The sequence below is a fragment of the Monodon monoceros genome, unplaced genomic scaffold (assembly GCF_005190385.1).
Source record: "Monodon monoceros isolate NGI ecotype Baffin Bay Population unplaced genomic scaffold, NGI_Narwhal_1 Super_Scaffold_22, whole genome shotgun sequence".
NCBI classification, from domain to species: Eukaryota; Metazoa; Chordata; class Mammalia; order Artiodactyla; family Monodontidae; genus Monodon; species Monodon monoceros.
In genome coordinates this window covers 38,994,125-39,017,834 of record NW_021703779.1, presented here as the reverse complement: position 1 = coordinate 39,017,834, position 23,710 = coordinate 38,994,125, and the positions used below count along the sequence as shown (strand labels likewise).

Sequence of the window (23,710 nt, the reverse complement as noted above, 5' to 3'; positions counted from 1 at the left end):
GAGAGATACTTTGAGACTATGCAAATCCTGCTTTTCCTCAAGCTTTCACCCACTAATTTTAGCATCCAGCAGTAGAACTTTCAGAGTATTGATTTTGCCTCTCCAGGCGGGCTTATAAACTGAACTTAATTTAATCTTAATTTTGATGTTAATTTATTGCCTTGGAGCTTTCTATAGTTAGTGGGTAAAATAAATTTGTACTACAAATTCTTATTAGGCAGAATATTGGCTTTGAGATCTATCAGGTAATCTATCCATCTTCCTCCCTACCTCCCTTTTTTCCTCTCTCCCTCCCTTTTATCCTCTCTCCCTCCCTTTTTATACAGAGACTCAGAAAAAAGGTCCATTGTCATCTCTCTAAGACAATGGTTAGAGTTTATTAATCCTTCTTTCACTTCAATTGCAGCCTTTTACAGTTCTAACTTTATATACAGGTTTTGTATGTAGGAGTTCCAAACTGCTACTCACCTTGGCCAGAGGCCTTGTTTCTTGTGCCTGAGTGAGCATTAAAATCCAGGCTCTTGGGGCTTCCCTGGTGGTGCAGTGGTTGAGAGTCTGCCTGCTAATGCAGGGGACACGGGTTCGAGCCCTGGTCTGGGAGGACCCCACATGCTGCGGAGCAACTAGGCCCGTGAGCCACAACTACTGAGCCTGCGCGTCTGGAGCCTGTGCTCCACAATAAGAGAGGCCGCGACAGTGAGAGGCCCGCGCACCGCAATGAAGAGTGGCCCCCGCTTGCCACAACTAGAGAAAGCCCTCACACAGAAACGAAGCCCCAACACAGCAAAAATAAATTAATTAATTAATAAACTCCTACCCCCAACATCTTCTAAAAAAAAAAAAAATCCAAGCTCTTACCTGTTAACAGTGTTCGATTCCCACCTCCCCTAGGTGCCACCCTGTTAGTTTGTACACCTTCCTCTCTGGCTGTACCAGCTACCTGTTTGCCTTGGTACCTGCGACATTTTCTCTCCTTTTTCACAAGCTCAGCCAGCAATTTGAGTTTCAATTGCTATCTCGTCTACCATTTTGCCACACATAATCTCTTTACCATGCCATACAGACTCTCAACTTACACTGGAGAAAATACAGACTAGACACATTACTGGGGAATGTAACATCATTATAAACACCTATGCTGAAGTGGATTTGGCTTTGCTTGTGTAGACCTAGTTAAAATCAGCTCCACTATTTAAAATCTTAATAACTCTCAGGCTTTTCTCTTTCTATTTTTGAAGCATATCCATTCTTATAGCCTTGAGTTTTATGGGATGCTAGAAAAAATTCTTGGCATTTTAGAATAAATAAACCATATAATGTTGTGCCAAAACAGATAGACTATTTCTTATGTTTCTAAAGAGTGGAAAAAGGACCAACTCTTTTTCTGAGGTTTTATATATACATGTATATTTATACTGTGTTTCTCTTATTTCTTTTTCCATGATTATATTCTTGTGGGAGTGGGTAAATCATTAACAGTGAAACTACTATTTCATCCAAAATACAGTGTTCTAATGGTCTCTTTTCGAAGAATAAAAGCAAGGCAGCTGTGTGGCCACTAGTTGCTAACAAATGACCAGGTTAGTGCCACCCAGGCTTTCTCCTTTAATTAGAGTCCCAGTTTTGTTTTAAAAAATGAAAACAGTAACTAAATGCTAATTTTTAGTTCCTAAGAGGGAGAATTATGATGTAACAATTATGATGTAAAATGAGAGAATATTACAGAGCAGGAGGGGAATGACACTTAAGCCACCATAGGGCAAGCCCTACCTGGCTGTTTTTCATTCAAGTAAATTTTGCAACCCAAAGTACTGGGTGTGGAGGGTGTGCCTCTCAGTGTGCTGTTTAGCCATGTACATTTAGCATTCGTTCAATAAACATATATTAGGCACCTACTCCTGTATCAGGTCCCATGGTGGGTTCAGAGATGAATGAGCTGCCCTCATCTTTGAACCTCGATCAATCACCATAGGACCTGGCACTGATGTTTCTGGGCCACCCAATTCATGTCATTCTCTTTCCACAGCATTTTGGAAGGGATCTCTCCTTTGCTGTCCAGCCTCATCTTTGAACCTCGGTCAATCACCATAGGACCTGGCACGTTTCTGGGCCACCCAATTCATGTCATTCTCTTTCCACACCATTTTGGAAGGGATCTCTCCTTTGCTGTCCAGCTTTCTCCTACCCTTAAAGATATTCCAGTTTACATTTTTTCTCTTAAGATGTTCCTGAACACCCCAGCTCACAGTGATCTCTGTCTCTTTGATCTCCTTGCATTTATGGCTGGTGCCACTCAGCACATCTTTTTATTCCCTCATGCATGTTAGTTGATGAATAAGTGAATGAATACAGGCATGAACAAAGGCAATGACCTTTGTTTGGATTCAACTTTCATTCACATAGTAGTTAGGATCCTATAGAAAGGGGATTCTTAACTGATTTTGGCCTTTCTTGAAGGAAAGTTCATTCTACTACCTACTAATAATTATAATAATAGCTAATACTTGCGTTTGGAGACTTGAATCAAGATGGTGGAGTAGGAGGATGTGGAACTCACCTCCCTGCACAAACATATCAAAAATACATCTACGTGTGGAACAATTCTCACTGAAAACTGAAAATAGCAGAAAGACTCCTGTACAACCAAGGCTATAAGAAAGATCTGCACGGAATTGGGTAGGAAAGGAAAAGAAGCAATCAAGTCGGGACCTATGCCCCTGGGAGGGGACTCAGAGGAAAAGGGAGATTACACAGGTGGAGACCCTCCTTGGGAAGTGAGCATTTCAAGCCACATATTGAGTGCCTCAGTCCTGGGGCCTGACAAAGAGAAGATGAGCCCCCTTGGCTAGTTAGAGAGCCAGTGGGACTAATATGAAGGCTGTGGGAAGCCTGGACTCCACTCATGAGGAGCACACTAATGCTTGCTTGCTCCTGAAGCAGGGTGGAATGGGTGATTGAAACTACACAGGTGGCTGATTGGTTTCCTGTGACTGCCCTGGCACACGCCCCAGCCTGAGCCGAGTGAACACTCTAGCACTGTTTGCCTTGTGTTGTAGCTCCACACTGGAGTGAGGGCTGTTATGACTGAGGAGAAAGCCTGGCTAATAGACACTGAGGTGGCTCAAACCCTAAGCAGAGTCTGATCAAGGAAGGGGTAGCCACTTCTGGTGATCATGCAGGTGGTGCATCAGAGGTGGTCCTGATATCTGGCAGTGGCCAGACCACCACAGCCCATGCCGTGGCTCTCACCGAGTACCCACACCAGCCCTTTTTGCTCCAGCACTGCTCCCCTCTTGGGTGAAGGTGCTGGTGCTGGTGCTGGGAGGAGGAACAGCACACACTTAAATGGAACTGAGCCTGCTCAGCCCGGACCCTCAGGGCTTCTGCTTCAGCAACTTGGAACCTGACTCTACCCCTCATAGGGTGGTGATGGCCACTGAGCAGAGGGGAAGCCCCCCTCACACCTTGCTGTGCCCTAGCCCCTCCATCTCCAGCCCCATTGTCTACCTAGGTGATACCTGCCAGCACACCCTGAGGAAAGACATGACTTGTGTTCACATCAAATCCAGCTCTCTCACCAATGCCACTGGGCACATACAGACTGTATAGGGTTGCTCCCACATAAGGTTACCTCTTCAAGACCACCATAGGTAACTGTTTCACCTAATTTCATAGAGACAGAGAGAGAAGCAAAATGAGAAGACAGAGGAATTTGTCTCAATTGGAAGCGCAAGAGAAGACCTCTGAAAAAAACAACTTTTGAAACAGAAATAAACAATTTACCAGATAAAGAATTCAAAGGATTAGTAATAAGAATGCTAAATGAATTAGGGAAAAAAATAGATGAACACAGTGAGAATTTTAACAAGGAAATAGAATATATAGTCGAAAGGAACACAAATGATAAGTGTTGGTGAGGATGTGGAGAAAAGGGAACCCTCGACATCATTGGTGGGAATGTAAATTGGTGCAGCCACTGTGGAAAACAGTATGGAGGTTCCTCAAAAAACTAAAAATAGGGCTACCATATGACCCAGCAATTCCACTCCTGTATATATATCCAAAAAAACCCCAAAAGTCTCATTTGAAAAGTTACATGCATCCCAGTATTCATAGCAGCATTATTTACAATTGCTAAAGTATGGAAGCCACCTAAGTGTCCATCAAGAGATGAATGGATGAAGATGTGGTGTGTGTGTGTGTGTGTGTATACACACACACACACACACACACAAATAGATATAGTTATACATTAACTTATATGAACCCCATGGTAACCACATATCAAAAGCCTACAACAAATACACAAAAACAAGAAAGAAAGGAACATAAGCATAGCACTAAAGAAAATCATCAGACCACAAAGGGAGAAAGTAAATGAAGAAGAAAAGAACAGGGAAGAACTACAAAAGCAACCAGAAAACAAGTAGTAAAATGGCAATAAGTACATACATATCAATAATTTATTTAAGTGTCAATGGACTAAATACTCCAATCAAAAGACATTGGGTGGCTGATTGGGTTAAAAAACAAGACCCATCTATATGCTGCTTACAAGAGGCTCACTTCAGAACTAAAGACACACAGACTGAAAGTTAGGGGATGGAAAGAGATATTTCATGCAAATGGAAATGACAAGAAAGCAATATTTATATCAGACAAAATGGACTTTAAAACAAAGTCTATAACAAAAGGCAAAGAAGGGCATTATATAATGATAAAGGGATCAGTATAAGAAGAGGATATTTTACTTGTTAACATGTATGCATCCAATATAGGAGCACCTAAATATATAAAACAAATACTAACAGACCTAATCAGAGAAATTGAGAACAATACAATAATAGTAGGGGACTTAAACATCCCACTTACATCAATAGACAGATCATCCAGACAGAAAATCACCAAGACAACAATGATCTTAAATGACAAAATAGACCAGTTGGACTTAATAGATATCTCCAGGACATTCCATCCAAAAATAACAGAATGCACATTCTTCTCAATTGCACATGGAATGTTCTCCAGGATAGATCACATGCTAGGCCACAAAACAAGTCTCAACAAATTTAAGAAGATAAAAATTATATCAAGCATTTTTTCTAACTACAACAGTATGAAACTAGAAATAACTTACAGGAAGAAAAATGGGAAAAGCACAAACATGTGGAGACTAAACAACATTGGTGGTTTTTTTAAGTAAAAACAAATGCGTCCATGAAGAAATCAAAGAAGAAATCAGGAAATACCTTGCAACAAATGAAAATGGAAGCATAACTTTCCAAAATCTATGGGATGCAGTAAAAGCAGCTCTAAGAGGGAAGTTTATAGCAATACAGGCCTACCTCAAGAAACAAGAAAAATCTCATATAAACAACTTAGCTTTCCATCTAAAGGAATTAGAAAAAGGAGAATAAACAAAGCCCAAAGTCAGCAGAAGGAAGGAAATATAATAAATATCAGAGAGGAAATAAATAAAATAGAGACCAAAAAAAAATAGAAAAGATGAAACCAGGAGCCAGTTCTTTGAAAAGAAAAACAAAATTAATAAACCTTTAACCAGAATCCTCAAGAAAAGAGAGAGGACCCAAATAAAAAGATAAGAAATGAAAGAGGAGAAATAACAACCAATACCACAGAGATACAGAAAATCATAAAAGAATACTATGAACAGTTACATGCCAACAAATTGGACAACCTAGAAGAAATGGACAAATTTCTAGAAACATACAACCTTCCAAGACTGAATCAGGAACAAACAGACAATCTGAACAGACCGAATACTAGTAGTGAAATTGAATTTTTAATAATAAAAACTCCCAACAAATTAAAGTCCGGGACTAGACAGCTTCACAGGGGAATTCTACCGAACATATAAACAAGAGCTAATACCTGTTCTTCTTAAACTATTACAAAAAATTGAAGAGGATGGAACACTCCTAAATTCATTCTACGAGGCCACCATTACCTGGATACCAAAACCAGACAAAGACACTATAAAAAAAAATCATATGCCAACATCTCTGATGAATATAGATGCAAAATTCCTCAACAAAATATTAGTAAATGGAATTCAACAGTATATAAAAAAGATCATATACCATGATCAAGTGAGATTTATTCCAGGGATGCAAAAATGGTTCAATTATTTGCAAATCAACCAGTGTGATACACCACATTACTAAAAGGAAGGATTAAAAATCACATGATAATCTCAATAGATGCAGAAAAAGCTTTTGACAAAATTCAACATCCATTCATGGTAAAAACTCTCATCAAAGTTGATTTAGAGAGAACATGTCTCAACATAATAAAAGCCATTTATGACAAACCCACAGCTAACACCATACTCAATGGTGAAAAACTGAAAGCTTTTCCTCCAAAGTCAGGAACAAGACAAGGATGCACACTCTTGCCACTTCTATTTAAAATAGTATTGGAAGTACTAACCACAGTAATCAGACAAGAAAGAGAAATAAAAGGCATCAAAATTGGAAGGTAAAAAGTAAAACTGTCACTATTTGCATATGACATGATACTACATATAGAAAATCCTAAAGTCTTCACCCAAAAACTATTAGAACTAATAAATAAATGGATAAAGAAGATGTGGTATAGATATACAATGGAATATTACTCAGCTATAAAAAGAATGAAATTCTGCCATTTGTGACAATGTGGGTGGACCTAGAGGGTATTACGCTTAGTGAAATAAGTCAGATAGAGAAAAACAAATACTCTATGCTGTCACTTATGTGTGGAATATAAAAAATAAAACAACGGAATGTATATAAAAAAGCAGAAACAGACTCTCAGATACAGAGAAGAAACTAGTGGTTACCAGTGGGGAGAGGGAGGCGGGAGGAGATAAGGGTATGGGATTAAAAGACACAAACTAGTATGTATAAAATAAATAAGCAACAAGGCTATATTGTCCTGCATAGGAAAATATACCCATTATTTCGTAATAACTTTAAATGAAGGATAATCTATAATAATATTTAATCACTGTTGTGCAACTGAAAGTAATATAATATTGTAAATCAACTACACTTCACTTAAAAAAAAAAGAGCTAATACTTACATGCTACTTACCCCGTGATGGGTGCTGTACTAAATGCTTTCTATATATTAACTCACTTAATCCTCACAGCAATCCTAAAATGTACATACTATTCTTATACCCATTTTGTAGATGAGGAAACTGAGGCACAGAGAGCTTAAGGAAGCTACCCAAGATCACATACTAAGTTGTAGAGCTGGGATTTGCACCCGGCAGTCTAGCAGTTTCATCACGAGTTCTAAGATTTAGAATAAAACTAGGTAAGTTTGACTCCTCATTGTGCCTCTCTAATGCCTTATGGTCTTCATCTGTGAAATGAGAATAATTCAGGAGATGACTGAGGGGATAAAATAAGTTAATATATGTTAAACACCAAGCCCGTAAATGCCCAGTTACATTCATTCCATTCACGTCCCCTCACCACTGGCCACATGGAACTTATACTTTCTGGTTCTAGAAGGCATGTGTGTGCTTCCAGATGGTCCAGCAGCTGTCTGTACAAACCTTGAGACCTTTGCTCTCATTGAAATTTTCTTTCTTGACTTTACCCTTTCTGGATGGCTCTCTTCTGAAAGGAGTGCAGTTGAGGTGGGATTTAAAAAACTTCCTGGGCATATACCCCTTCAGTTTTTCTTCTGTTATATGTGGTTTTATACTTATTTCTATTTTGCCTTGTTTCAGAAATGGGGTTAAGTTGAGTTACTAAGATGCAAACAATTCTATAACACACGATGGATATACAAATAATAAAAGTGAGAGAAATGCCACTGTCCACCTTCCCACCCGCTTCCGGCTCCAGCCTTGTGTTTGTAAATAAAGTTCCTGTGGTTGTGCCGATGGCTGGCTCCCAGGTCTTCTGGGGTTGGGATGGGGGAGAGGGCAGCTCTAGGACTCAAGATGGGATGCGGTTCACCTCCTCATTCTTGCCTTCATGCATTGATTCATTGATGGATTCATTCAACAACCGTTTATGAACGTCTGCCGTGTCAGAGGCACCACTTCAAGTGTTTTACACAGTCACGCTTTGGACAGACATTGTGGAGCACCTCTGTGCGCCGGGACCTGTTCTAGGCACTGAGGGTACAAGCTGTGACTTAAACTGACAGGAATGGCTGCCCTCGTGGAGCTTACGTTCTAGCGGAGGCAGGTAGATAATAGACAAATATATAACAGGTCAGCTAAAGCTGAGCGTTGTGAGGAAAAAGGGCAGGGGATAGAGTGCAGGAGTGAGGGGAGGGTTAGGCTCTTTTTGGTGTTCTGATCAGGGAAGATGTTCCTGACAGTGTGAAATTTATTTTTCTTTAATTTTTATTTTATATTGGAGTATTACATTAGGTCCTTGTTGATTATCTTTTTTATGTATAGAAGTGCGTATATGTTAATCCCAAACTCCTAATTTATCCCTCCCCTACTTTCCCCTTTGGTAACCATAAGTTTGTTTTCTATGTTTGTGGGTCTATTTCTATTTTGTACATAAGTTCATTTGTTTTCTGTTTTTAGATTCCACATATAAGCAATATCATATGATATTTGTCTTTCTCTGTCTGACTTAACTTCAGTTGGTCTGATAATGTCCAGGTCCATCCATGTTGCTGCAAATGGCATTATTTCATTCATTTTTATGGCTGAGTAATACTCTATTGTATATATGTACCACATCTTCTTTATCCATTCATCTGTCCGTGGACATTTAGGTTGCTTCCATGTCTTGGCTATTGTAAATAGTGCTGCTATGAACATTGGGGTGGGTGTATCTTTTTGAATTTGAGTTTTCTCTGGGTATGAGACCCTTCCCTGTTCTGGTTGTACCTGCTGCCACCATGTGGGTTAATTCGGCCTGCAGGAGGCTTAGGCCTGACGTCACTGTGACCGTGACTAGTCACTGTTGCTGCAGGTCAGCTCTGGGCAAACTTGACCCTGGGAGTGACCACTGTGTGGCTTAGGAGGGACTGTGCTCCAGCACCTGCTAGAGAATCTCCCTCCTTCCCAGAGTGGAGAACATGGCTTCTGAACTGGCAGGGAAGTTAGGTTTGTGACTGACAACCAGCTTTCCTATTTTGTTTTATCTTAATTCATTCCTGCTCATTTTCCCTTTATTTTTTATAGAAATGTCAAACTCTTAATAGATGAGCATATTTACTTTATTTTTGATTTAGAGCCATTTATGCTTTATAGATGAGGTATCAGCATATGGATTTCTGAATTACTTTTAAAACTGCTGTTTTTAGGTCTGATGTTCTGTGGTTACATGCTAGGATTCATTACATAATTTAAGCACAGGGTGTTTAGAACAAGGAGCCAGGAACAAGTTCTCATTATATTATCTGGACTGAAAATGATTTCTCACTGACATTGTGAAGTTTAATAGTTCCAGCCACTGTCAGAGTGTAGTCTGGTCGATTGCCTAGGTTGTGTCTATGACTTCTGATTCAGATAAGTGATTTAATTCTCATTTCAGTGCTGCCCTCTCCCAAGCTCAGAATTCTTCATAGAAGACCAAAACAAATAAAAAAATAGGACATGACAGTAAAATGTAATAAATTTTCCTACTTCAGATTCTGATAAGGAAGTAAATCATTGTATTCATCAATGGACTTACATTTCTTCCTCTTCTGATTTATTTCCTGGCATAGGAGACCCAGTTGCCTTAATGACGATCTGTCAATTGAGCGTAAGCCAAAGAGTCTATCTTGGGGCTTCTATGTCATTAAGTGGTCCTAGGGAAGGGCCACTGTAAGGGTTGTACAGACTGTGGACTGCACAATTCTGGGGACACCAAGCATGGAGAGGCTCTTTTCTAGTCCCTCTATCAGTGGTTGGGGTACTGGGACAAGGCTCCCAGCCTCTTCTCTGCTACTTAATCTTTTTTTCCCTACCAACACCCCACCCCAAATTTGGCTTCTTGGTCTCCAAATCAAAAGCTTGTCTCTCCCTCTGTCTTTCATGTTGACTTGGGCACATTTATTGAGGATGGACATGATTGGATCCCTCCTTTCCTTAACGCGCCCCCCACAGATACACATACGCCCCATCTGTGACAGATCCTATGGAATTTGGTTAAGTGCAGCCCCACACCAATGCCCAGACTGCTCTATAAACCTCTTTGTAAGGTTGCACAAACAGAGAGAAACTAAACCGTGCAGTGTAGGAGGTTCCATGCAGATTCCGAAAGTGATTTATCGTATGAAAAATTGGTTTTTGTTTATTTGTTTTTAGAACCTAGTTAATGGTCACAACCAGATGTATGATGGTCTCAGCAAGAGCAGACCATTTTGAGAAGCAAACAGACCAAAATAGGGAAAGAGTTGTATTAAAATGTGCAAAACACATATTTTCTGAATTAAAAATTAAACAGGAGGCACTAATAGGAGACTGGACACTGCAGAAAACTCAGTAGTAAACCAGAGAACTATCTTTAGAAACACTCTCAAACAGAGCAAAACAAGAAAGAGATTAAAATGTTGAGAAAGAAGGAGCAGAAATGGAGGTAGAGAGGGAACTGGACAAGTGGAACTATGGTAATAATCAATGATAATTTTTAAAGAAAAATCCTTTTCTAAGTGAAAAAAAAAAAACGTCTGGAAATTGAGAGATTTCACTCTGTTCCAAGCAAAATATGTGAAAAGGGATCACCAGATACACCTTGGTGAAAATTTAAAGGTCATATATGAGGAAAGAATCTTACAAGGAGCATCAAAGCAAAACAAACACACAAAATAAAGCTTGAAAACACCACCACCACCAGCAGAACCAGTGACCTAAAAACCACAAAGATGTGGCTTCAGGTAACGCAAGGAGAAAATGGATCAAATCTTCAGTGCTTTGAGAGTAAGCAAATTGGGGACAAGTTGTTTTTCGTACATGGAGACAATAGAAATGTTTTTAAATCTTCAAGAAAATGGACTATAATATAGTTTCTTTGATACATTACTCAAAGTAGCCCATTACTTTCATCAACTACTCCAGAACATGAAGAGAAAATCAAAATTAAGAACTCAAGGAGGACATCTTATCTTGAAAGACTGGACCAGCATTGAATACTAAAACAGGTTTCACACACACGCGCGCACACACACACACACACACACACACGGTTATACAGCTAAATTCAAGGATAAAACATTATTTCAAGAAGTGAATATTGTTAGAAAAATTGAAAAGGAAGATGACGTGGTTTGTACCACAGATAAAATAGCCAAATAAAGAGAGTTGGGAAACTAAGGGCTGAATTATTCATATTTGATCTTGAGAGTAAAATCATATTTCATGCTTACCTTTGAAAATCATGTAGTTATAAGTTTAAAATATTTTAGGGAAATTTCAACTTAACCAAGATAAAATTCCAAATAGAATTGCAGAGTCTAATAATCATTTCACAATGTATATGTATATCAAATCATCACATTGTACACTTTAAATATATATAATTTTGTCATTTATATGCCAATAAAGCTGAGTGAAAAAAGAATTCTGGGGAGTGGGACTGGAGCTTGAGGTGGTGAGGAGATCATTATATAACTTTTTATATTTTTTGAATTTGATGACATTTTATTATTTTAAAACCTATTATTAGAAAACAAAGACAAGCATAAGGCATAGTGTTCCTTTCTAGAAAAATAAATTGCAGAATCTAAGAGCAAACCTAGTGTAGTCTTTATGGCAAAAGACAAGTAGCAATAGAAGGTAATGGCAACAGTACATAAAAAACTGAAAACAAAACCAGAAGACAGGGGGAAAAAAAGTCCTAGGAGAAGTCTTGACCATAAATGTGAACTCCCTGATGGCCCCTGCAGCCATTATGACACATTCTGTCTTCTTGAGGTTGGCATATGATCATCTCTCTTTTACTTTCCTATTGAATTCCTTGAGCTCCCATGGGCCATATTATCAGGAATTCCTCTTGAGGAATAATCAATATATTCCTCCGGAGGCCTCTTCCCTTCCCCTTCCCCCTTAGTTGTCCAGGAACCCCAGGAGGGTGGCTTTGTCCAAGGAGGGTCAGACCACTGCCCAACACCACTGCTGTGGCTCCTTGCTTCACAAAGCTGCTGTGGGAGACTGGTCCTGCCAGGCTGATGGTTGCCACTGGGATGACTTCGCTGGCCAGAAGATCAGCGGCTAGGTTTTGCTGTTGTTTTAAGTGGGGAGAGACATGAACATGTCTACAAGCTGAAGAGAAAGGATCAATAGGGACCAAGAAATCGAAGGCATAGATGACAGACTGGATAGTTGATGGATCAGTGGGCAGTTAAGGGATGAAGAAGCAGTTAAGGATGGTTAAAGGCATAGTTATGCCTTCGCCCATTCTCCACCATGGATGGCAGAAAACCTCATCTCCAGGTTAACAGAGAGTATAGAGGTCCCGAGATACAAACCTCCCCCATGCCCCTGCATCCACAGCTTCGCATTCGTCCCTTCTCACCTCAGTAGAAAAGGCGTCCCCTCTGCTGTCCAAAGCTAGCTTCCATGATGGTCCTGTTTCCCAGACAGTGAACAAGAAAGAGACTGGGACCCATCCTCAGCCAAGCACATCCAACCCTAGTTGATGCCTCTCAGCTCACCCTCTTGCCCTGTTTCCTCTGCCCCAGCAGCCCTTACTGGTATGCCTACACTCACATTGCTTCCTGAGTGCCCTGACGTCCAACTCTCTGTTCATAGTGCTCGCTTGCTTGACATCCTTCAAGAGATTCCCTTCACCTGTGGAAGAAAACCCAGATGCCCCATGTGTGCCTTTCATGATTGGGCCCCACCTGCCAACTCTCTAACTTATCTCTTGCTTCATTTCCCTATGTTCTAGTCATCCTAAGAATCCTGACCGTCTGGGTTCAAATCGTGGCTCCACCACGTACTAGCCATGTGCCCTTGGGCAATTTGATGGAGCTCTCTGGGCCTTAGTTCTTCATCTGTAAAATGGGGATAGTCCAAGTTCCTACTTAAAGGGTTGTTGTGAGCTTAAATGAGTTCATACATGTGAAGCAGTTAGATTGCTATCTGGCGTACACTAAGCACGTGATAAATCGTAGCTCCTGTTATTAGTACTTTGTACAGCTCCTGAGATGTACCATCCTCTTGCTCTCCTTGTATCTTTGAGGATATGGTTTTCTCCCATTCCTCCCAACCTTCTTCCCCTCCCCACCCTACTTTTCTGACTAGCAAATTGTCCTTCATCTGCAGGGTCCGTCTGCTCTATTGACACCTCGACTGTGGAGCATTCCTAGATTTCCCCCTTGATGTGTATACATGCCAGACTGGATGAGGAGTACTTTTTCTGAGCTGGACATATCTTTATTATAGCCCTTTTTCTACTTCGTTGACTTGGCCTTCCTCTTGGTCTGTGATTAACTGTAGGGTGCAGGCATGGAGGGCTGGGAGTCAAATCTAGTCCATTCTTCTCTTATTTTCCATCAGTTGATGTGGCCTGACATGAACTAAGTACTCATTTAGTGTTTGTTGAATGAATGAATGAATGAATGAATGAATGAATACATAGGTAAGGGACATGTGCAGACAGAACACTGTAGAAGAAATATAATTTCCAAGCAAATAAGAGATGTTCAAGTTTATTAGTAATCAACTCACTGTTGATTAAAATGAGACATCATTTTTACCTGATGAGTTAGGAAACACTTTTAAAAATGATAGTATCTATTTCTGTGGCCTCTTTCTTGTTGCTGGTGGGAGGGTAAAAGCAATTTAACACCATGTATCAAGATCCTTTAAAATGTCCTTTTCTTTTGCCCACCTAATTGTACTTCTGGGACAGTAACAGAAATAATTTTAAATACAAGCAAACGTTTATGCGTAAATATGTACATTATGACATTATTTATATAAAAATTTGAGAAAAGCGCACAAAATATCCAATAATAGAAGAATGGATTAGCATTTTGGTTTCAGAAGAATGTGTGATGATAAGAAATGTATTAGTTAAAGGAAAAAAGCAGACTATAGAATATGTTCACAACTATTAAGAAAAAAAAGACAAGTAGATACCCATGCATAGAAAAGAGAGTGTGAGGAAGTATACCAGAATGATTACTTGGTTATATTTGGATGGTGGGAGCGTGTATGGGTTTTTTTCCTGCTTTTATATATTATCCAAATTCTCTATATTTAGAAATGTGTTCCTTTTACAATGGAGTAAACCCAATAAATTTTATATTTTAAAGTGTGTGCTCAGAAACAATTAAGAATCTGATTATATTTTGTTTGATATGTTTTGACATTAGTAAGTCTTAAATTACGAAGTTGATTTTAAGTACCGGAAGGCACAGATCTGGTCTTGTGTTCAGCCGATCATGTGACTAGTAAATAACCTGTGGGCTTATATGAGGTCACCCTCCATGTAAGAACCCACAGTTGTCACAGGGCTTAGCATGGCCTCTAAAACATCACATCTGGCCACCAATGAGAAAGAGTTAAAAACAAAAAGCCAAAGAAGTGAGGTTTGCTTGGAGACAAATAATCCCTGAACACAGTATGGGTGTTAATGAAAAGGAAGGTGGTAGAAAACGAATCACTTTGCTTGTAAATGAAATGCATATTCATTCTTCTCTGCCCACATCGCAAGTTAAGCACCATCATCCCTGCGTCCACTTGCTGGATGCAAAAATCTTGCAAAAATCTTGACATGATTTAAAAAACAAAAAACAAAAGAAACCTCACTGTTGTCTTAGCTTGCTTAAATGCATATTGTACCAAATTGTAGAAGAATTATAGATGAGCGTTTTTAAGGGTTTCTAAAATTGTACCCCTATGAAGAATATTGCTAATAATATACAGCAATTACTGTTAACTGCATGAGAATATCTCATTTTGTTTGGCTACACTTAAACAACCCCAAAGTTGAGTGCACCAAGACATACTGGATTTCAAACTAAATAAATCAAAATTACCATGTACATTCCACTACATGTCAAAACAGGAAAAGCCATAGTATTTGCTGTGAAATGAAGATTAGAGCAGTAATAGAAAACTAGAAGCTGCTTACATTTATTTGGAATAAGAAAACAAGCCCAATGATTTTCAATGCAGATGTACTTCTCTTTGAGAAAATACATCAGAAAATCAATTTACAAAGCAGAGAAATTTGGCAGTAATTATTATACTGTCAAAAGATTCTTTAGTTTCTGAAGAACTTATTTTCAGAGTTCAGTGTGCTTGCTTGTCGTTAACAACTTGACAGATATTAGAGGAATTTAAAGCTAAGGTGTTAGGTGCCATTGCCAATTAAAAATGACCAAAATGAAGATAGAGTATCTTTATATGTAATAGAGAGTGAAAGGGGGCATCTAATTTGAATTCTAAGAGTTAAGCATTTATGCAGTGTCTCAAATCTATCCATTATATAAAGGAAGGCACACCTGGAGCTTATTACTTGATCACTTCAGACTTAAATCCTGAATTTGACTATTTAAAACAAGTGTACCATCTTCCATTTACATTCTGTGATAAATTCCATGATTTCACTCATCAAAGACATTTCACATTTTTCCAAGATAAACTTGCTTAAAGGAGGTAACTCATCCAGTTTAATACAACATGAAACTGTCCTCATTTTGGGATGATGAGAATAAAAATTGCTATTGTTTATTGAGCATTCATACAGTTCCAGGCACTATAGAAAGCTAAATGCTTTTCATACCTTGCAAACTTAACCCTCATTTTTCATTTATTCAGAAAACTATTTATTACAGAGTGCTTACTATGTGTCAGGGACTATTGAATGTGTCGGGGATTCAGCCATGAACAAAACAGGCAAATAGCCCTGCCCTCTGTGGAGTTTACGTTCTGGCAGGGGAATAAAGATGATATACAGAATAAGAAAATAAATGATATACTAGGTTGGCGTACGATGAATGCCACTGAGGAAAAGAGAGCAGAGAAGGGGTTAGGGGATGCCAGGCTTATAGGGGGAGGGGTCACACTTTTGAAAAGGATGGTTAGAGAAGGCCTCATGGAGAAGATGACACCCAAACAGATGTGCCTGTCTTGTTTGAGGAAGAGCAAGGAGTGCAGTATGGTGGGTGCAGAGAGAAAGAGAGGGGACAGGGTCTGAGAGAGACAGTAGAAGAGGGGCCGCATCATGTCGGGCCTGGTAGGCCATCATGAGGCTTTTGGGTGCAACTTCAGGAGAGATGGTAAGCCCTCAGAGGCTTTTGAACAGAGGCATGATATGATCTGACTTAACGTTTTCACAGGATCATCCTGGCTGCTTCGGTAACATAAAATTCTGTGAAGCAGGTGGTCTTGTCCAATTTCACAGATAAGGAACAGAGCCTCAGAAAAGTTAAAAATTTGCCAAAGTTCCCATTTATTAGCGAATTTGTGGGGCTGCAATTTTAATCCAGGTCTGTGTAATTTGGAAGCTCCCATTTTCCCCACTAAACCACACTGCCTCCCAATTGCAAACAGGTTGTGACCCAGGTTGGGGTAGATGATTTTCTTATAGTCTGTGGTGACCTCTTTTTTTCTTTTTTCTCCGGAGTCCCTTGGCTTCTCTGGCGAGGCCACCATGTCACACAACTCCAGGGGACACAATTTATACCATAAGTCTATAAATGTTCTCCCTGGAGGTGGGCAGTACCCAGCCAGCATGGCCATGTGTAACGGCTTTGTTCTCCAGTGAGACTGAAGAGCTCTGTAAATGGTTTTGAGCTATAGTTAGGCTGGTAGCAAAATCTGGTAAGACGTTTGTACTGGCTCCATTTGATCTATCTTTCCATTTCTCCTTCCTCTGACACATATTCTACCAGCTGTCCCTACTACTCTCTGCGGTCTGGCAACACACTAGTCCAGCACTATGGCAGGCTAGGACGTAAGTTATAGGAAGGCAGGGTGTTCTACTCTGTATGGGCAGCTTAGGCCCACAAGTAACAGAAAACCTGAGGGAATGTAAGATGTGAGCAGGTGTGCCTGGCTTCTGATTAGACAAAGTGAAACACATTTTATTTGTTGAATATCAAATTGAAGGAGATGATAGGGTGCTATCTAACTGTCATTAAAATTGCTGCTTGGTTTAATTTAGGCTCAACCAGATTTTCTTGTAAGCCTTAGGGCCCAAGGCTTAGACTCTTGAGCCCTTGTTTACATTGAAACTAGTTTTTTTAGTTTGTTTGAAAGACATTGCTTACACTTTAACAATTCGATATGTAAGAAAATACCCCGAGATTCAGACCTTTAAAATGAAGTTTTGGGGCTTCCCTGGTGGTGCAGTGGTTGAGAGTCCACCTGCCGATGCAGGGGACACGGGTTCGTGCCCTGGTCTGGGAAGATCCCACGTGCCGCAGAGCGGCTGGGCCCGTGAGCCATGGCCGCAGAGCCTGCGCGTCCGGAGCCTGTGCTCCACAACGGGAGAGGCCACAACAGTGAGAGGCCCGCGTACCGAAAAAAAAAAAAAATGAAGTTTTGATACACCATTACTTGACTGGGTGACTTTAATGGAATTATGTCTTGTAAAACTGTTTAGCATTTCAAGTTTCAGAATTCTGCATAGTTACCTCAATACCTTAGAGCAGTTTGGCTTTTCTTTTAGTCTTATGGCTTTAATTAAAAAAATGGAGAGAAAATCATGGCAGCATCCCTTATAAGATTAATTAAATATTACTGTAATGATCTGTATAAAATATTAGTGCCAGAAGCATAGTACAATGTTGAGTAAAGGCAAAGGTGACTGCCATTTGAGTCTTTAAGATGAACAATAGTAATCACAGAATACCAGATCACTAAAATTATGGCTACTTTTTAAAGTGCGTTTTTATTTCCCTTAAATGATGGGGCAGGAAGTACCAAGATGAGACTTTGCTCTCAGCTCGTATTTGAGGTTCACTCTGAAGGTTTAAGTGAGAAAGGGCTATGTGTGATGGAAGTTGGACCTTTGTTTTTGTGACTGCTGCTAGCAAAAATGGAGTATGCAGAAAACATTTTGGTGGGTCCTCAATAAGTTAAACATAAAATTACTATATGACCCAGTGATTCTACTCCTAGGTATATACCTAAAGAATTGAAAACAGGTGTTCAAGCAAAAACTTGTGCATGAATGTTCATAGCAGCACTATTCACAGTAACCAAAAGGGGGAAACAACCCCAGATGTCCACTGATGCATGAATAGATAAGCAAAATGTGGTACATTCGAACAATGGACTATTATTCAGCCATAAAAAGGAAGGAAGTACTGATACCTGTTGCAACATGTATGAACATGAATACATTATGCTAAGCGAGAAAAGCCAGACACAAAAGACCATACTGCATAACTCCATTAATATGAAATATCCAGATAGGTAGTCTGCAGAGATAGAAAGCAGATTAGTGGTGGCGGAGTGATTGCTTCTTTGGGGTGATAGAAATATTTTGGAACAAATAGAGGTGTGGTTGCATGACATTATGAATGCACTAAATGCCACTAATGGCAGATTTTGTGTTCTGTGTATTTCACCACAATAAAAAGAAATGGAATGTGCTACTTTTGAAAAGATTCCTCATTCTTGGTGAAGCCCACTAAAGTTTGACAGGGTGAGGTGGGTCCTAAAGAAGGGACACGTGGCAAACACAGGGCAAAGGGTTTAGTAGGGCGAGGCTTGCACTGCCTGACTGGGCTCGCCGGTGCCAGGACCTGGCTCGTGTGGGTGCAGCAGCCACCCTGGCCGCCACTCAGGGGCCCCTGGTGTCCTGCACGACTGAGGGCGGCTTTAAGTGTGGGGCAGCTTGTTTGGAATCCTCACATAAAGACATGGAAAGCGAGATAGCTTCAAGATGGCGGAGGAGTAAGACGTGGAGATCACCTTCCTCCCTACAAATACATCAGAAACACATCTACATGTGGAACAACTCCTACAGAACACCTACTGAATACTGGCAGAAGACCTCAGACTTCCACACAGGCAAGAAACTCCCCACGTACCTGGGTAGGGCAAAAGAAAAAAGAAAAAACAGACAAAAGAATAGGGATGGGACCTGCACCAGTGGGAGGAAGCTGTGAAAGAGGAAAGGTTTCCACACACTAGGAAGCCCCTTCGCGGGCAGAGACTGCGGGTGGTGGAGGGGGGAAGCATCGGAGCCATGGTAGCGCAGCAACAGGGGTGTGGAGGGCAAAGCAGAGAGATTCCCACACAGAGGATCGATGCTGACCGGTACTCATCAGCCCGAGAGGCTTGTCTGCTCACCCGCCGGGGCGGGTGGGGCTGGGAGCTGAGGCTTGGGTTTTGGTCGGATCCCAGGGAGAGGACTGGGGTTGGCGGCGTGAACACAGCCTGAAGGGGGCTAGTCACCACAGCTAGCCAGAAGGGAGTCTGGGAAAAAGTCTGGACCTGCCTAAGAGGCAAGAGACTATTGTTTCAGGGTGTGCGACAAGAGGGGATTCAGAGCACTGCCTAAATGAGCTCCAGAGACGGGCACGAGCTGTGGCTATCAGCACGAACCCCAGAGACGGGCGTGAGACGCTAAGGCTGCTGCTGCGGCCACCAAGAAGCCTGTGTGCAAGCACAGGTCACTCTCTGCAACTCCCCTCCCGGGAGCCTGTGCAGCCCGCCACTGCCAGGGTCCCGGGATCCAGGGACAACTTCCCCGGGAGAACACACGGCACGCCTCAGGCTGGTGCAACATCATGCTGACCTCTGCTGCTGCAGGCTTGCCCCGCATGTGTACCCCTCCTTCCCCCCAGCCTGAGTGAGCCAGAGCCCCCAAATCAGCTGCTCCTTTAACCCCGTCCTGTCTGAGTGAAGAACAGACGCCCTCCCACAACCTACACTCAGAGGTGGGGCCAAATCCAAAGCTGAACCGCAGGAGCTGTGAGAACAAAGAAGAGAAATGGAAATCTCTCCCAGTAGCCTCAGGAGCAGTGGATTAAATCTCCACAAACAACTTGATGTACCCTGCATCTGTGGAATACCTGAATAGACAACGTGTATCATCCCAAATTGAGGAGGTGGACTTTGGGAGCAACTGTAAACTTGGGGTTTGCTTTCTGCATCGAATTTGTTTCTGGTTTTATGTTTATCTTAGTTTAGTATTTAGAGCTTATTATCATTGGTAGATTTGTTTACTGATTTGGTTGCTCTCTTCCTTTTTTTAATATATATATATTTTTTTTTTCCTTTTTCTCCTTTTGTGAGTATGTGTGTGTATGCTTCTTTGTGTGATTTTGTCTGTATACCTTTGCTTTTACCATTTTTCCTAGGGTTCTATCGGTTTTTTTGCTTTTTTTGGAGTTTTTTTACAGATCATTGAAATTACTTTATTATTTATAACACTTCTAACACTTAAACAAATTATTATTTTATGGTTATTCATTCCCCAAGAAGAAAATGGGTACGGGATCTTTCAGTAACGAAGTTGGAACATTGTAAAAGTAAATACAGCATTTGATAAGGAAGATGACGTAAGTCTGTCCTGTCATTTGATGTAGAAACAAATGCTGCTTAACAAGGTTGAGTCTCTGGTATTATTTATCTCTACTAACACTTCTTAGAAGTCTTGTGCCTTAACAAAATGCTGTGTGATGACAGGTTATAATATAATCCCAAGATTAAAGCTATTTTGCTTATACTTATCTATTTCCATAATGTATTATTTTTTTTAATTTATTTTTTATACCGCAGGTTCTTATTAGTCATCCATTTTATGCACATCAGTGTATACATGTCAATCCCGATCGCCCAATTCATCACACCGTGACCCCCACCCCCCACTGTTTTTCTTTTAAGTATACTTTTCAGCTCTTTTTATCATTGGTGGACTTGTGTTTTGGTTTGATTGCTCTCTCTTTCTTTTTTTTGTTACTTTTATAATTTTTCATTTTTAATAATTTTTAATGTTTTAATTGTTTATTTTAATTATTTTATTTTACTTACTTTCTTTCTTTCTTTTTTTATTCCCTCCTTTTTCTTCTGAGCTGGTGGCTGACAGAGCCTTGGTGCTCCAGCCAGGCATCAGGCCTGAGCCTCTGAGGGGGTAAGAGCCGAGTTCAGGACACTGGCCCACCAAAACCTCCCGGCCCCATGTAATATCAAACGGCGAAAGCTCTCTCAGAGATCTCCATCTCAACGCTATGACCCAGCTCCACTCAACGTCCAGCAAGCTACAGTGCTGAACACCCTATGCCAAACAACTAGCAAGACAGGGACACAACCCTGCCCATTAGCAGAGAGGCTGCCTAAAATCATAATAAGTTCACAGACACCCCAAAACACACCAACAGACACAGTCCTGCCCACCAGAAAGACAAGATCCAGCCTCACCCACCAGAACTCAGGCACCAGTCCCCTCCACCAGGAAGCCTACACAACCCACTGAATCAACCTTACCCACTGGGGGTAGACACCAAAAACAACAGGAACTATGAACCTGCAGCCTGAGAAAAGGAGACCCCAAACACAGTAAGTTAAGCAAAAGGAGAAGACAGGAAAACACACAGCAGATGAAGGAGCAAGGTAAAAACCCACCAGACCACACACATGAAGAAGAAATAGGCAGTCTACCTGAAAAAGAATTCAGAGTAATGATAGTAAAGATGATGCAAAATATTGGAAATAGAATAGAGAAAATACAAGAAACATTTAACAAGGACCTAGAAGAACTAAAGAGCAAACAATGATGAACAACAAAATAAATGAAATTAAAAATTCTCTAGAAGGAATCAATAGCAGAATAACTGAGACAGAAGAACAGATAAGTGACCTGGAAGATAAAATAGTGGAAATAACTACTGCGCAGCAGAATAAGAAAAAAGAATGAAAAGAATTGAGGACCATCTCAGAGACCTCTGGGACAACATTAAACACACCAACATTCAAATTATAGGTGTCCCAGAAGAAGGAGAGAAAAAGACAGGGACTGAGAAAATATTTGAAGAGATTACAGTTGAAAACTTCCCTAATATGGGAATGGAAATAGTTAATCAAGTCCAGGAAACACAGAGTCCCATACAGGATAAATCCAAGGAGAAACACACCAAGACACATATTAACCGAACTATCAAAAATTAAATGCAAAGAAAAAATATTAAAATCAGCAAGGTAAAAGTAACAAATAACATACAAGGGACTCCCCATAAGGTTAACAGCTGATCTTTCAGCAGACACTCTGCAAGCCAGAAGGGAGTGGCAGGACATATTTAAAGTGATGAAAGAGAAAAACCTACAACCAAGACTGGTCTACCCAGCAAGGACCTCATTCAGATTCAATGGAGAAATTAAAACCTTTACAGACAAGCAAAAGCTAAGAGAATTCAGAACCACCAAACCAGCTTTACAACAAATGCTAAAGGAACTTCTCTAGGCAGGAAACACAAGAGAAGCAAAAGACCTACAATAACAAACCCAGAACAATTAAGAAAATGGTAATAGGAACACACATATCAGTAACTACCTTAAATGTAAATGGATTAAATGCTCCAACCAAAAGACACAGACTGGCTGAATGGATACAAAAACAAGACCCGCGGCTTCCCTGGTGGCGCAGTGGTTGAGAGTCCGCCTGCCGAAGCAGGGGACACGGGTTCGTGCCCCGGTCTGGGAAGATCACACATGCCGGAGAGCGGCTAGGCCTTTGAGCCATGGCCACTGAGCCTGTGCGTCCGGAGCCTGTGCTCTGCAACAGTCGAGGCCACAATGGTGAGAGGCCCGCGTACCGCAAAAAAAAATAAATAAATAAACAAGACCCGTATATACGCTATCTACAAGAGACCCACTTCAGAACGAGGGACACATACAGACTGAAAGTGAAGGGATGGAAAAAGATATTCCATGCAAATGTAAATCAAAAGAAAGCTGGAGTAGCAATTCTCATATCAGACAAAATAGACGTTAAAACAAAGACTATTACAAGAGACAAAGAAGGATACTACATAATGATCAAGGGATCAATCCAAGAAGAAGATATGACAATTGTAAATATTTATGCACCCAACATAGGAGCACCTCAATACTTAAGGCAAATGCTAACAGCCATAAAAGGGGAAATCAACAGTAACAAAATCATAGAAGGGGACTTTAACACCCCACTTTCACCAATGGACAAATCATCCAAAATGAAAATAAATAAGGAAACACAAGCTTTAAATGATACATTAAACAAGATGGACTTAATTGATATTGATAGGACATTCCATCCAAGACAACAGAATACACTTTCTTCTCAAGTGCTCATGGAACCTTCTCCAGGATAGATCATCTCTTGGGTCAGAAACTAAGCCTTGGTAAATTTACGAAAATTGAAATCATATCAAGTATCTTTTCTGACCTCAATGCTATGAGACTAGATATCAATTACAGGAAAAAATCTGCAAAAAATACAAACACATGGAGGCTAAACAAAACACTACTAAATAACCAAGAGATCACTGAAGAAATCAAAGAGGAAATAAAAAAATACCCAGAAACAAATGACAATGAAAACACGATGACCCAAAACCTATGGGATGCAGGAAAAGCAGTTGTAAGAGGGAAGTCTATAGCCATACAATCCTACCTCAAGAAACAAGAAACATCTCAAATAAACAACCTAACCTTACAGCTAAAGCAATTAGAGAAAGAAGAACAAAAAACCCCCAAAGTTAGCAGAAGGAAAGAAATCATAAAGATCAGATCAGAAATAAATGAAAGAGAAATGAAGGAAACAATAGCTAAGATCAATGAAACTAAAAGCTG

General features: G+C 40.4%; 1 protein-coding gene across 1 annotated transcript in view; it reads left to right on the top strand.

Annotated features, from left to right (window-relative positions):
- The window catches only part of EFHC2 (EF-hand domain containing 2), a 200,423-nt gene that overhangs the window by 138,854 nt on the left and 37,859 nt on the right, over positions 1-23,710 (top strand). Inside the window, 1 exon segment of the mRNA XM_029240869.1 lies at positions 13,559-13,564. Coding sequence (XP_029096702.1) covers positions 13,559-13,564 — 6 coding nt within the window.